Source organism: Halictus rubicundus, chromosome 16 (genome assembly GCF_050948215.1).
Source record: "Halictus rubicundus isolate RS-2024b chromosome 16, iyHalRubi1_principal, whole genome shotgun sequence".
Taxonomy (NCBI): domain Eukaryota; kingdom Metazoa; phylum Arthropoda; class Insecta; order Hymenoptera; family Halictidae; genus Halictus; species Halictus rubicundus.
This window is the reverse complement of record NC_135164.1, coordinates 10,398,431-10,412,812: the sequence shown is the minus strand read 5'-3', so window position 1 is coordinate 10,412,812 and position 14,382 is coordinate 10,398,431. Positions and strand designations below refer to the sequence as shown.

At 47.2% G+C, this 14,382-nt stretch overlaps 1 protein-coding gene across 1 annotated transcript; it reads left to right on the top strand.

The window, feature by feature from the left end:
• The first annotated feature begins 467 nt into the window (after positions 1 to 467).
• LOC143362004 (serine/threonine-protein kinase 32B) lies at positions 468 to 14,109 on the top strand. The gene is made up of 9 exons (XM_076801773.1): positions 468 to 731; positions 2,203 to 2,258; positions 4,298 to 4,466; positions 5,548 to 5,745; positions 11,229 to 11,318; positions 12,393 to 12,559; positions 12,706 to 12,986; positions 13,469 to 13,678; positions 13,883 to 14,109. The coding sequence occupies exons 1-9, from the start codon at positions 683 to 685 to the stop codon at positions 14,046 to 14,048; spliced, it is 1,386 nt and encodes a 461-aa protein (XP_076657888.1). The 5' UTR covers positions 468 to 682; the 3' UTR covers positions 14,049 to 14,109.
• Positions 14,110 to 14,382: the final 273 nt, after the last annotated feature.

The window sequence follows — 14,382 nt, the reverse complement described above, 5'->3', positions numbered from 1 at the left end:
CGGAATCGTCGAAGAAGAGGACCATTTGTAAGGCTTCGTGGTATGACAAAGTTTGGCAGGCAAGTCAGAGAGGCTGTCGAGGGAAAAGCGAGTCGAGGATGTTTGCTGACGGGTGAGATATCAAAAGGGAATAGAAGCTTGTGAGGTTGGATGAGAGAGAGGTCGAAGGGTACTCCGATCCCTGCGGCGAGTTCTCGCGAGGTGTCCGAGAGGTTTGCGAGAGAGAAATTGGCCTAATAGACGGCCCGGAGGGCTCTCGGGAAGAGCAGTGATCGATCCGGGGACAAAGGGAAAGGTAAACAGCCGGGAGGGGCAACGCAGAGTTTGTTCCGAGCGAGGAAAAATCCGGTAGCCTTCGGATAGAGATCTAATAACGGAGGAGGAAGAGCATGACCAGATAGAAACAAGATTAACCGGGCCACGGAACGGTACAAACAAGGACAAGCTCTCTCTCTCTCTCTCTCTCTCTCTCTCTCTCTCTCTCTCTCTCTCTCTCTCGTGTTTGGATGAGGGAAAGCGAGCCTCTATCCGATGAATATCCGCGCCGCGAAGAGCTGGTAAGCATGAGATTTCCGAGTGGCTGTCTATCCCCGACTCGACAAAAGTACTCGGCTCCAAGCTACATCGGCGGCCACCACCGGCTCTCTCGTCACGTATACGGATCATCCATTCAGCGGCGAAAATGGGCGTCATCCAGTCGACTCGGAATCTGCCTACCCCCGGCGAAGAAGGTGAGTAGTTCCGTGTTTCTACGGACGACGATGACAATTTTTCTGGGCGAACGGGGATGACTCTTGATCGACGCGGATCCACGGTGGACCGTGTGGGCGTGGCTTGCTCTTGACTTTCACCAAGCTAGACCAATGTCCCAGAGGCCAATCTGTACTCGTACCTAGCTCAAATTCTGCACCCCCCTAAAATCGAACTCTGAAAGTTCTGTTGCCCTTAAGAATCTTAGATTTTCTGTGCAAAATACCCTGAGCGGGCGTGGATACTTTGCTCTCAACTTCTACCAAGCTACACCAGTGTGCCAAATGGCAAACTGTATTTACATTAACTTCCATATCCCCCAGAAATCTAACTCTAAAGATCAACAGCAACGACTGCTCTCAATTTCTCTCAATTAGATCAAGCAACCCACGCTAAGTGTAACAACGTTCCTTTGATTTCCTTGACTTGTCCCAGAGGTAACAACTAAAAACCAAACACATCAAACGAAAACAAACAGGAAAAATTGTTTGTCTTTCTCGAGCAACCCCAGTAGGGGCGTGGCTTCGTAGCTCCGACTGGAGCGAACCAATACCCCAGGGCAATATCCGTGCACACGATCCCGAGGAACGTTTCAGGAAGCTTTTGTGACTTGAGAATATGTACCTCGCAGACGTTATCACGGCGGAAATCGTTCTCCACCTTATGCAACGTGCTAATTAGGTTTACCAGGTCATATGTTTACGATCGGCACGAGAGAGAGAGAGAGAGAGAGAGAGAGAGAGAGAGAGAGAGAGAGAGAGAGCGATCTTTCTTAAACATGTGCTGCCTTCGGTGCTTGGAAATGCTCCAAGTTCCGGGCCTCGGGTCTCGTCTCGTCGACCGGGTATTAGTCTTTGAATATCGGTTGACAGAATACGCAGAACCGATTTTCGAGGCAGCAAGCCTCGACGTCGACGACGATAAACTTCCGCGGTCTCGGTCCTGTCACGAGTTTACCAATCTGACGAGTTCATGGGAGAGTTCGCGCACCGGGTTTACGCGCACGGCTCTCCGTTAATTGATCCTTTGTGGAAGACAATCGAGGCACTATCCACCCACGTCTACCTTCCTCTTCTCTCTCTCCCTCTTCCCGAAATCGTTGCATTGTTTCTGCCGCGGAAAATTGAATACTTTTTGGTCGATCGTCAAATGGATTCCACCGAGGCTCTCCGCGTCGGTTATTAGTTTCGGATTAAAATTCTACGCTCGGACGCACCAACGCACCGTTTCCACATCGTTCGTTCGTCCGAAACGCAAATGCAAACAGCACGCAACAATGCCGTGCTTTCTATGGTCTCCTGTTGTCGCTTTCAATCGCGCAACTAATGAACTGTAATGATGCACTGTAATAGAGAGGGACCTTTGCGCGTTCGTGGCACGTGTAAACGTTTCGAAGAGAAGTGGGAAAGTCTGATGATACGAGTAACAATGGATGGTCTTTGTTTGTTTCAGTGAACTTCGATCACTTCCAAATACTGCGCGCCATCGGGAAGGGCAGCTTCGGCAAGGTACTTCGGCGACAACCAGTTAATTAATGTCCTTGTAATCAAGCCCGCAGCATTCTTCCGTTGTAATCTTCGGGCGTGCGTTTAATTACGTGGATCCGATGTACATACCTGTTCGCCATCGACAAAAGTGATCCTGGTTAAAACGTGCGAGCGAGAGATTGTTTGCTTCGGGGATCGAGGCCGAAATTAGGTTACTCCGTAATATCGGCCGTACCGCGCGGGAATAATAGCCCGAGAACCGTTCTCCGGGAACGCGTTTAAATAATCATATTAATTGAATTAATTGAGGATACGACAGTCGACGCACGGCTCGTAACGCTATCAGGAAAGTTGATTGCCATTCGGTCGAATTCATTAAACACATGAACGTCCAACTACGCCCACGAAATCTCGCGCAATTAATTTCATATTCGTAACGTCCTCTCGTGTTTGTATATTTAGACGGCCCGCGGGCATATTGTGGAAATTCAAATTTTTCTAAATTATGCTCCACGGTTTTTCGACGTTTAATTACGTTATTTACAAAGTTTAATTAAATCCAGAAGCGTACCGTCCCTTCTCGCCGCGCACGAAAGCTAATTACCCTCATGCAACAATCTCGTAATTAACCCTCGATCAACTGCACCGAAAATTTCGAACTTGTTTTACTTTCGCGTTGTTGCGAGTGTTACTTTATTTACTGGTTAATTATGCCGTTTCACATTCAGATGCTTTGCCTTTTAGGAATGTCGGTGCGTCCTGTATTTTCATTAACAATTGCAACAGTCCGTTATAATTTATGAAAATATCTCTAGTGGACTAGGAAAATATTTTAATATTTTATAACCGACTTTGACGTCCGTTCTCGTTTCTTTCTGTTAATTGCGCCTTATTGCGTTGCCGTTGGAACTCTTCGAGAACTCTTCGGTTTCGGGGAACATTTAAATTACTCATCGACCGAAAGATAGCAGCAGGAATACAACCCTTTCGGCAAACTTTCTTCCAGAACTCGTTCCCCGGCCATTAACCGAATGCGCATCTAAAAATTCCTACCTTTCGTTACCTCCAGGTTACACCGCGTTCTTTTCAAGCATGCTCGGCGAAAGTATATCTCGCTGGTGAAAAATAGTCTGCCACCCAGTTTCCAACAGCTCTCCCCCATTATTCACCCTCCACCCATTAACGTCCCACACGCGAGTCTGAAAATCTCCAGCTTTTGTTTCCAAGTTGCTCTTCCAAGTTTCCCTGTTAAATGCAAACGTGTCTGACATTTGAGAGATGGCCAATTTCGCCCTCGAAATTCTCTAGCCATCGCACGACGTCGTCAAAGCCAAAAAATGTTGCTTTTCATTCCATTTCGAACCGTCAACGGAAACAACTTGCTGGTGAAAATTAATCAACCAGATTCTCTTCTCGCAATCTGTCCCGTAACTCAACGTCCAGCCCCGAATGTCCGAAATATATAAATCCGAAAATTCCCACCTCTTATCCCCGACTCATGCTACATTTCATCCACTATACCACGGGACTGACGGTCGAAAAACATCAGACTGATCATTCTTCTGAATTCGTTCCAAGCTACAGAGACTACATAGACGTCTGTTCCTTTTTTTAAATAATTTTTTGTCGCAGGAAAATATTGACAAGTTCTGTTGAAATTAGAATTCTCACTTTCAACAATATTTTCATCCATCCTCGTTAAAACTTCAAGTACAAAAACATTTTTCAAAAGAACATTTACGGTCCATGTTTCAAATACACCCTTCGAAGTTACCCACGAGGAAGAATACGGAAAAAATCATTGTGAGAACAAAAGTCTTTGACTTTTTAGTCTGGCAACTGGGCTGCATTGAATCGCGGCCTCATTCGTAATTCAGGTTCGTTCGTTACCGAGCGGAATTCAAACTTCCCGGGACCTCGATCTTGCAACATTCGCGTGCGCATCATTTCCGAACAACACGGGGGCTAATTACCCCCGCTGCGTCTTGCCGGCCACTCATCGTTCATCCTCCTCCTCCTCCCTCCAATCGGCTAACAAGCAATTAATTATTTCTTAATAGGTGTGCATAGTGCAGAAGCGGGATCGCACCGGGAACATGTACGCGATGAAGTACGTCCACAAGGGTGAGTGCGCCGAGAGGGGTGCATTGAAGAACGTCGCGAGGGAAGTCGAGATCCTCTCGCAACTCGAACACCCCTGTCTCGTTAACCTGTGGTTCAGCTTCCAAGGTAAACCGTCCTCCGTTTCCCCTGTCCGGCTAATCGATTCCACTTGTTAATCAATTCCGTGCGTCGCGGATTACGTGCTACCAGCAACACCATTACACTTAAGGGAGCAGTTTAGAGTGATCAATTTTCTCAAATCAGAAATGGTCAGGTTGTTACAGATCAAGCGTTTTAAAGCTTCGTATACAAGTCTGGCTATACTTCAAGACGACAGACTGCCATTTTCATGTGATTATCGTCATTATTATTTAAATTATTGCACGATTCTCGCAGCAGATCGTCTTTCATAGCTGCCACGACGTCTCATCGATCTTCTTCAAGCTGTACTCTTGTGCATAATTGCATGATAATTACAGTGTGTTATTGCGAAATACTATAATAACGTAACGCAATGTTTACAGAATTTTAGGATGGGTCTGACTAGTCTGTTTGCTCCCTAATTGGACGAGTCTTGTTATTATTTCAGCGAACGAGAAGGAGGACGGCGAAATTATCGTCGCTTTCTCAGGAAGAGGATCAAATTAGCGTCGGCATTATCGATCTGCCACTCTCGGCGAGAACATTAGAGGGACTCCGATCCCCGTGGCTCGCTGATTTTCCGCTCGTTCCTGCCGCGCCGGCTTGATTAACCGCGAAATCTCTCTCCATTAAAAGCATGGATTACCCTCTCGGTTCAACTGTGAATATTTAGACGCTCACCTTTTAATGAGACTCGCGGTTGCTCTCCGCGTCTGCTCCTCGGGTTCGTTCGTTTGTACGTTCCTTTCTGTGGATTCTACCAAGATCGATGCCCCAGAGTGTCTTTCTCTCCTGTTGACTGGCAAGAAGCGAATAAAGCCCCGCTCTCGCCGAAGCCCGCGAGACGGCACGCTTAAATAACGATCGAGCTTTCGCTCGCACGATCGCAAACACTCGCCGACTTCCCGTCCTCCTCTTTGCTCGACCTTTTCATCGGTTTGCTCGCGATTCTTTCCACAGTGCCCGGAAAATTTGAAACGCTTGACGATACTTTGTCAATGGCAAATGAATTCATTGTCCACTGTTTTAACTAGGGATATTTGAAAGGACCTGTTCATCGTTTCAGACGAAGAAGACCTGTTCATGGTGTCGGACCTGCTTCTCGGTGGTGACCTGCGCTACCACATCCAACAAGAAGTGGTCTTCACAGAGGGAAGCGTGGCCCTGTTCGTCGCCGAAATCGCATTGGCCCTGGACTACCTGCAGAGCCACAAAATCGTCCATCGTGACATCAAACCGGACAATATCCTGCTGGACGAGGAAGGTGAGTCACCTTAGAAATTCATTTTTCCTCAGCAATTTGAGAATTTTTTTTCTCAAAGCCACAGCCGGTAAAATACGAAGAACACACACACACACACACACCCGGTCCCGGTAAATATGATTTGCCGAGCGTGACAAGATAAAAGAAAAGACGCGGAAAACGGTAGTCTAATCGATTTACGAGCATCGCGTGGTTCGCGGTTGTGAAAACCTGAGAGGAAAAGCTTGTAACGAGACTCCCCGGCTTCCGCTTCCTGCCCGACAATAGTAAACCGAACGCGCTTTCCGGAAACGCTGTGAAAAACCGCGGAAAATTCGTTCACCCGGCTCTAACCGATTGATTTATCCAACCGCGGGAACGTAATGCATCGTCCGGGAAGCCATTGTTGTCCCCGGGATTTCCGGAAGAAATTTTCGGTGATTCGAATCGGCAGTTCCGGTCACCGGAACCGGGTTGGATAATTTCGCGGAATTCTTCGACCGTAAGAACGATGGATAAATCACGATGCACGGGAGCCGTTCGAAGACAATCAAAGTCCAGTTCTGTCCACGGCATATATCACGTTCGCTCGAAGAATCTTCATGTTTTACACGAGCCTTCAAACCCTGGCAGACCTCGACTTCACAGGCTTCATTTGAATTCATTTGAATTCAAAGACAGATAGAGATTGGAAAATTTCGAGAAAAAATTCTGCAAACCTCGTTGTCGGTCCAATCCGATTTTCGACTGATTCGACTGAAAAATATTTGATGGTCGGTAACGGAGGTTCGTTAGAGTCAAAGCACGCGTGTATCGTGTCGATACACCCCGAAACGAAGTGGAGAGAACTGTGTTCCAGTTTTTCGAGGATCGTTGATCGAATCGTGAATGTAAATCGCCAAGCGTTGCTATTTGGTATGAAATAGCAGAATATTTTGGGGGAAGCTGCGTCGAACGAATCCTCGAAAGTTGAGGATCGTTAACGGTTTAACAGGTTCGAAAACGGTGGGTGGGCGTGCATCGGATTTCTGTCCGGCCAATAATCGGCTGGAATCGCTCGAAATTTCACGAGGGATACCGTAACTATCGGAATACCGTGCGCCGATGTTCAGGATATTGTTAAAACACGACCACAAAGGCTGCGCCGAGCTAAGGCACATTCTACGGATTATGCAAATTACGACGACCGCTCGAATTTCACGGCGCGCAAATATGTTAGGCCGCTCGTAAAATCTCGGCTTTACATGAAAATCATCGGATAATCCTTCCGGGTAATTTCCGGGCTGCCACGCGCCATTAAACGCCGAGCAATCTCGCGTCGAGTTCCGATCAAAAATAAGATGAGTCGACTCGAGTTCCGGCGACAATTTTCCCTCTCGCACAGTACCTTAACAGTCTCGTGTTTTTTGAAATATTGAACTCCGTACCGAGATCTTTGCAGCCGATAAATGGACTGGTTCAACGACCGTACGGTGATCTTTGAAACGAAAAAATGAAGATGGAACGCAGTAAATTGTACGAAGCGCCGTTTGATTGAAAACTGATGACTGCGCGGGATAATATAAAACTGCCTTGGCGAGATAAACTGACGTGGAGGGTCGCGACGCGAGCCCGGAAATCAATAATATTTACCTGTACCACCGACCGATGTAATATCCGCACTTCGACCCAGCCGAGCTACTTTATTGCCTAACGTCTCTGCTCGTACGATTCGCTAGCAATCGTTCGCGCACGAGGAAAACAGGCAGACAGACATACGTACGTACGTACGTTCATGACTATTTTCATTGAGATAAACGACAGCCTTCTGCAACATCAGCTATTCGAAATGTGGCGAATTAAGATTCTGAAAGGCTCCCGACTTTCCGTCTCGGTGTTCCGTGACACCATCCACCCTTTCTCTCGCCTTTCATTCGTCTGTTGTCGACGCGGCACGCTTGAAACTTTCATAACTGTTCCTCGAGGCGCGTTGTTCGCGGATGAAACACAAACACGTGCCACCCTTCCTTGCCTTCGGATCGGACCAAGGGACCGGAAAAATGGTAAAAGACAGTTTAATCGGATGGTCCGAGCACGAAAATTAGAATCCTCGAGTGGCTCGAACAAGCCTCGTAAAACCCCAAAAAACCTGTTTTGTCTTTTCATCGGAATTCGCAATATGCGGACGGCTCTTTTTAAACAGGCTTTCCGCGGTCCACGTTTTAAATAGAACCGTTTATTAAACAGTCCCATAATTCTCACTCTCTCGATCCCTGCAACAAAACTATTCTCTGTCGTTATTCAGAAACGAGCCCCGGTGTTCTTGACAGCAATGGAAATAAAGTCGACGGGGGCGGCTTAAAATTCGATTCGATTAACACCATTCCACTTCTGTCTCTCGTCTCCTCCGCCGAGCTTTCCGGAAGTAATTCGAATCATTCGAATCGGAATTCGTCGAGGATATTTGCACAAATTTCCAATCTCGAGGCTGGACTTTTTGCGGGATTCAGTCAATAAGATCGTTGGCGTGTTTTTTGGAATCCCGCGGTCGAATAAACGTTGCCGGTTCCTAGCCTGTTGGTTAATTAATTTGTTTGTTTGTTCTACGAAAGTATGTGCCACTGCGCTGTCCGATTCAATTTTCGTTTCCCGTTTTCGTCGATGAAAAGTATACGCTTCGGTAGTGCGTACAGGAAGTTTACAGAAATTAATGCGCGCAAACAGCTGCGGAAATTGTTGCGCTTCGAGGATGTTCAAACTATTTAGTTTATCGTAGGAAACATTTTATTGCGAAATCTGTTTGATGTAGTTTTTTGCTGCGTTTCGCACTCTCTTTGCTGTAAGCCCACAAAATATACAGTCTAGTTATTGTAAAAGACCACGGCATGATAAATTAGCGTGAGCACCGTGTTCGTAATCCTTCCCAGTACATATTCAGAACTGCATTTTCTAGGAGCACTACAATTTTAATTGGCAGGCAGCGCAATGCACGCGGAATAATTAAAAGACCGCTCGACAAGAATTTAGCCGAACGTTTCTCCAAAATAGCAGACAAAACGTCGAATAACGCGTAACAATTGATATAATCGAGAAGAGGAATATAATTTTCCCTAATCTCCGTTTCTCGTAATCAACGCAGACGATTTCCATCCCGCGTGAAGATTTGGAACGTAATTACCACCGACTGTGAACAAAAGTATGTTTTCCAATTATACGAGAGCGTTTTGTACGCCGCGCGATTAACGAGGCAATGTAATGAGCGAGATTCGACCGGATTGCTCTTATCAAAGCCGATCCTATTAACGTGATAGCGTAGAAAATTGCGTCTACTATTAGCAGCGTTGGTGTTGATTAAATTTTGGGTGGTCCTGTTCGGTGCTGTTCGAGGAGGAAGGACTCGCGTTCAGAACGGAGAACCACTTTCGTGGGTTCTCCAAAGGTCGAAGAACGGCCACAATGCAATGGAGGGCCGCATTATATTCCGGTGACGTACCAGGCCGCAGATCCGGTCATTTTCCTCTCTCTCTTTCCACGGCACGACTATGCCAGAACACTGACTCCGCCTATAAAGAATTTTACGGTGTTCGAGACACGTTTCACCCCCATTCTCCTCCATTGTCCGAAAATTTTCTATGACGTTTTGCCACTTTGTAGATTTACTAGCTCGGCTGGTTCTTCTGCTAGTTTTGTTAATTATTCGGAGTTCATTTCTCAGCTTCCGGAAACGTTCTCCAGGCAGAGGAATCGCGAGAAATACACACGATCTTCGTTCGAAAGGCGGGAATAGGTAATTTTCCTCGACGGTACACGTGATCTCACAAAGCGACTGCAGCGGTCCGATCGTGTTCCTCGCGATCATAAACATTGCAAGCTCCCCTTTGCTCTGAATTTCTAAAAAATAGATTCGCCGTGGAAGTTGTTGAAAAGCCGCCTTCCGCGGAAACCTTTGAGCGAGTCGTCCAGGCAAAATTCATGTTTGAAACGGCAAAAGAAATCTTCCGAATGAAAGATTTAGCGATTTTACAAGCTTCGAGTACCGACCTCCCTTTCAGCTTTAATACTATTCGTTCTGTATTTTCATGCAACGTAATCTGTCCTACACGAATATTCTCGATATCCTGTACAGTATATTTCGGATGTTTACCTCGAAATTGACAAGAACGTTCGGCGAACGCGATAAAACAGCGAAACAACTTGTTGTTTTGTTCCATTCTCTCGATTACAATTATCGAGATCGATGAAAACATGCAGGCAAAATTCCCAGGCGAGCACCGCTACTATAGAATCGATGCGAACGCGAATGAGAAAAAGGAAAGGGGTTGACACCGTGTAACCTGGGGGAGCCTGGAGGAACGCGCAACCCTAATTCCCCGGTGTACTTAAGCGACAGTTGTTCAAACCGCAAGATTGCTTCTGCATCATTTAAAATTGCGGAGGGCCGGTTTCACCGTCCCCGAGAATTTGTCTCTACCGCAAAAACCACCTCTTTTCTAAACCTTTCACCGCGCGAACCTTTTAAAAACTCTGTAGAAATTGCAGTGTAACTTCCATATTAATTCCACCGGAGAGCCCGGCCTCGTTCTAATCCTCTCTCGATATTGGCGAACGATAACAATGGTACACGTTTACTGAATAGTTTGCTGCTGAATGCCCCCGGGAATCGATAATCATTCTTTCGAAACTTTTAACCGATGGTCGAAGACGAAAGAATATTTTCTTCTGAATAAATAATATCAAATGGTACTGCGATACACTTGTTAGAGAAGACGATTTGATTACAGGTCTCCGGTACACAACCCTTACCAAGAATTGCTAGGAATATCTCCAGTATTCACAGAACCTTCGCCTTTTTCCACAGATTTTCCGTCAAGGGTTGAAGACGAAATATTATTTCGTTTCCAACAAAGAGCAAAGAGATAGTCTCGTTAGAAGAAGTCTCGTGGTCGATCACAGGTTTCCAGGTCTGCTGACCAGGAATTGCTGGCAATTGCCCCCGTATTCACAGAGCCATCTTACAAATGTCTGTTTCAGGGGTAGTATTTCGAACAAGTAATAACGACACTGCGACAGAGATACGGTCTCGTTAGACACGTCGTCGTTGATCACAGGTTTCCCGTGTACGATTCTTGCCAGGAATCACCGGCAATTGCTCGTGTATTCAGCGAGCCGTACCACTCCAACCCCTGCTCCCACATAATTGCAACATTATACCTGTGCACAGCGAAAACAGAACACCAGTGTCGTATCAAGGTTCTGCACAGAGGTTGGGGCCTGAATAGGAGATGATGGGATACCCGATATCAGCCCCACGGCTGATCGGAGCCACGCAGAGATGACGACATCTTGACGCTTCTCGTGAACATCAGTCGACAGATGTTGTGTGACCGGCGACGATAGCCAGCTGACAATTGATCGATTTCTCTCGACCGGGTCGTCCCGGGACGTCTCCGAGAAAACTCGTGGACGTAGAACGATCCTAATATCCTTGTAACTGGTGTAACAAGGGGATTGTGTTCTTTGTGCAGGACACGCGCACGTAACGGACTTCAATATCGCGACGGTGCTCGAGTACGGCGAATTAGCGACGTCCATGTCAGGAACAAAACCGTACATAGGTAATGAACTAATTAGACGCCACGCGTCGCGCGTCGCCGGCCCGAGGCCATTAACGACTCCTCGAACGGAAAGTCTGATTAATTATCGTAATTCGCTTCTATCCAGCCTGGTGCTAGGTCGATTATTCTAGTTTGCAATCGTTCGCGTGGATCATCGGTGCCCACTCTTTCGTAGTTAAAGCGTACAAAGATTCGCCAACCGGTTTCAGATTCTACCGAAAAATCTAACTGACTCGGGAGAAGCGTGCTCGGAAATTCGACGAAAAGAATCCTCAGCGACAGCTGCACCGAGCAGCTTGCACTTCGAGCGTTGCAACTCCATCGCTGCAAGTCAGCTGCACAAGCAACTGGGTGGAACAGAGAGAATTGCTCTGAGAGTGTAATCGGACCGCGGACCGTGTAGATTGTGGATTTTTATGCAAAATAGAAATTGACTGCATTATTTTCAAGCTACAAGAGTTACATACTTTTTCTTTTTTTCTTAACAGCAGTAAGAAGCTGAAAATAAAGCAGCAGTCTATTTAAATTCTTCCAATGATTTTCAACTAATAAAGTCTACTAATAAATTATGGTGCAGCCTGCTTTTGAACAGGGGATACAGGACTTCCGAATGGAAAGTCTTCATTTCCCGTCGATCCGTCGAGCTCGATTCCTGGATTTTGAGCCCAGATTTCGACCCTATTTTCGCTTCTCCGTTATTTCTTAGCCACCGATAGCCCTTCTTCCTGATCCTCTTGGCTATCCTTTGACCTCTAAACCTCATTGATCCTCCTGACATCCTTTTGATCTCCGAATCCTCTTGATCCTTTTAATAATCCTTTGACACTCGAGACCCCTCGATCCTTTCGGCACCGCTCTCTTCCCCCGTTGACCTTTCGCATTCTACTTGATCTCCTTATTGTTTTACCCCTGTGGTCCCTGAACCTTCTTGATCTTGTGTGGATGTCGAGCCTCTACGTGCATGTTTATCGTCTTCCTTTGGTATCAGGTTGGATAGAGCAACACGATTATGTAGTTGGTTAGAGATTCTTATAGTAATGTCTACGGGTCTTTTAATATCTGGTTTACACGCAGCTCCGGAAATCTACATGTGTTCTTGCGAAGAGTTTGGTGTCCTCGGCTACGGTTTCGCAGTGGACTGGTGGAGTCTGGGAATTCTGGCTTGGGAGACGCTCGCAGGTGATCGTCCTTATCCTCTACACTCCACCACGTCTCACAGAGAAGCTCTGCGAATCTTGCAGGTAACGTCCTCGAGTACATCAAGAGCTATTTTCCATCGATATTTAGAGCGTCGCGTCGGACGAAAAATGGGATAGAATGTTGCTCTCCGATAGCTTGTTCTAATTGTAAGCACAGTGCTCTAAAGGTCGAAGGGATGATTTCGCAGGAGGAAAGGCATACGCCATCCGGTTGGAGTCCCCGGATACGCGAACTCTTGGATCGTCTGCTAACCGTGGCGCCGGGTGCGAGGGTGTCGACGCTGAAGGAGCTGAAGCAAGTGAGCATAATGAGAGACCTAGACTTCGAGAAGGTGTTGAACAAGCAAATCAAGCCGACGTTCACGCCGCCGAAGGATCATCTTAATTGCGACCCGACTTTCGAGCTCGAGGAGATGATCATCGAGACGAAGCCGTTGCACAAGAAGAAAAAACGCCTGGCGAAGCAGAGGTGAGAAATGCTGCCTGGCTCGATTCAATCGGTGACGGGTCTTTACCCTCGACCAGCTCTCGACTCGATTTGTCCTTCTACGAATTGGCACGGTAATGAAAAAACTGTTCTCTTAAAAGAGAGGCATAACGTTTGTATTTAGTAAATTTTGTTTGAACTGTTCATCGCTCGTCATTATACTGCAAGAGGTTAACTCGGCACTTTTCATTTCTTTTCCGACACAAGAAATGAACAGCAGTCCTTTGCAATTCGAAATTAGCTAAAGGAGCTCCGTTTTGCCGGACTCCTAAGCGCGAAGCAGAGAGACTTCCGCAATATCCAACACAATACGTTCTCTTAGGATAAGAGCCGAGGGTGCAGAAGACCCGGAGGATCGCACGATGTAGTACAAAGGGCCGGGTCCTCGTTATCTCGGTGTATACGAGTTTTCGATTCAGGGATGGGGGACGGAGCTACTTCGCTGTTTTCTGTTGTTCACCCAGGTCCTTGAAAGTCGAGCACCCCCCGGAGGACTCCCTCGCGTTGGCGGAAGGCGCCGGACCGAGCATGGATCTCAGGAGATTAGCATTCATCCCGGAGTACCGCGCGTACAACAGAGAACGCGAGTTGGAGAGACAGGCAAGGGAAAGGAAGGAGAAACAGTGGGAGGAGGAACTGAACACTGCCATGCTGAGTGCCGAGGAGAGACTCAGGTGAGACAAGGCTACCATTCGCCCGAGATTCTAGCGGCCCTGCGATTCGTCCAAAAATGTTCGAAACAGCCTTTGTACGTAGAAACATAGCTAGGAGACACAGCTAGCCCCGACTCCCTTATTGGTCAAACTAGTCACGCCCATTCGCCGCTAAATCGGTTTCTAATGTATCAGACTCGACAAGTATTGTTGATTTCGTTTCAGAACGAGACAACAGCCGCAGCAGCGGACCGGAAACCGGTTAACCGTCTCGGCAGCGAACGTCAAGACGCGGATAAGCTCGTCCCCTCGACAAGGCAGACGAGCGAGTACTGCTACATCCTCCGACATCGACTACATCGACGCCAGTCCCGAGCCCTCGACGTCCTAAATCCCCAGGAAAAATAGCGGACATCGGGGACACGCTTTTCTCCGTGGAGAATGCTCCTAGTGCATTCCTAGAGCACTGCGGAAAATCACTTGAACGGGTGACACGTCGAGAACCAGACTAGTCGATTTTAACGATTCCAGAGCTGAGAATCGCCTAAATGCAAATCTACGTCACAAATCGTAGCCAGGCATGCCCCCTCCGTTTGATTCTGGCGGCAAGAAGGCGCGTGTTGCTCGCGAAAGCCCTAGATGCGGCGATACCGGAGACGAGGATTGTCTGAAAGTGAAACCACGCACATTAGGAGCCATTATGCCAGTCCTAGCCAGCTAAACCC

Excerpts from the sequence above, each read along its gene's own strand:
- LOC143362004 (XM_076801773.1), top strand. The coding sequence starts at position 683 with ATGGGCGTCATCCAGTCGACTCGGAATCTGCCTACCCCCGGCGAAGAA. Across the intron at positions 4,467-5,547 it reads CCTGTGGTTCAGCTTCCAAG|ACGAAGAAGACCTGTTCATG; the intron begins GTAAACCGTCCT and ends TCATCGTTTCAG. Across the intron at positions 13,679-13,882 it reads AGTGCCGAGGAGAGACTCAG|AACGAGACAACAGCCGCAGC; the intron begins GTGAGACAAGGC and ends ATTTCGTTTCAG.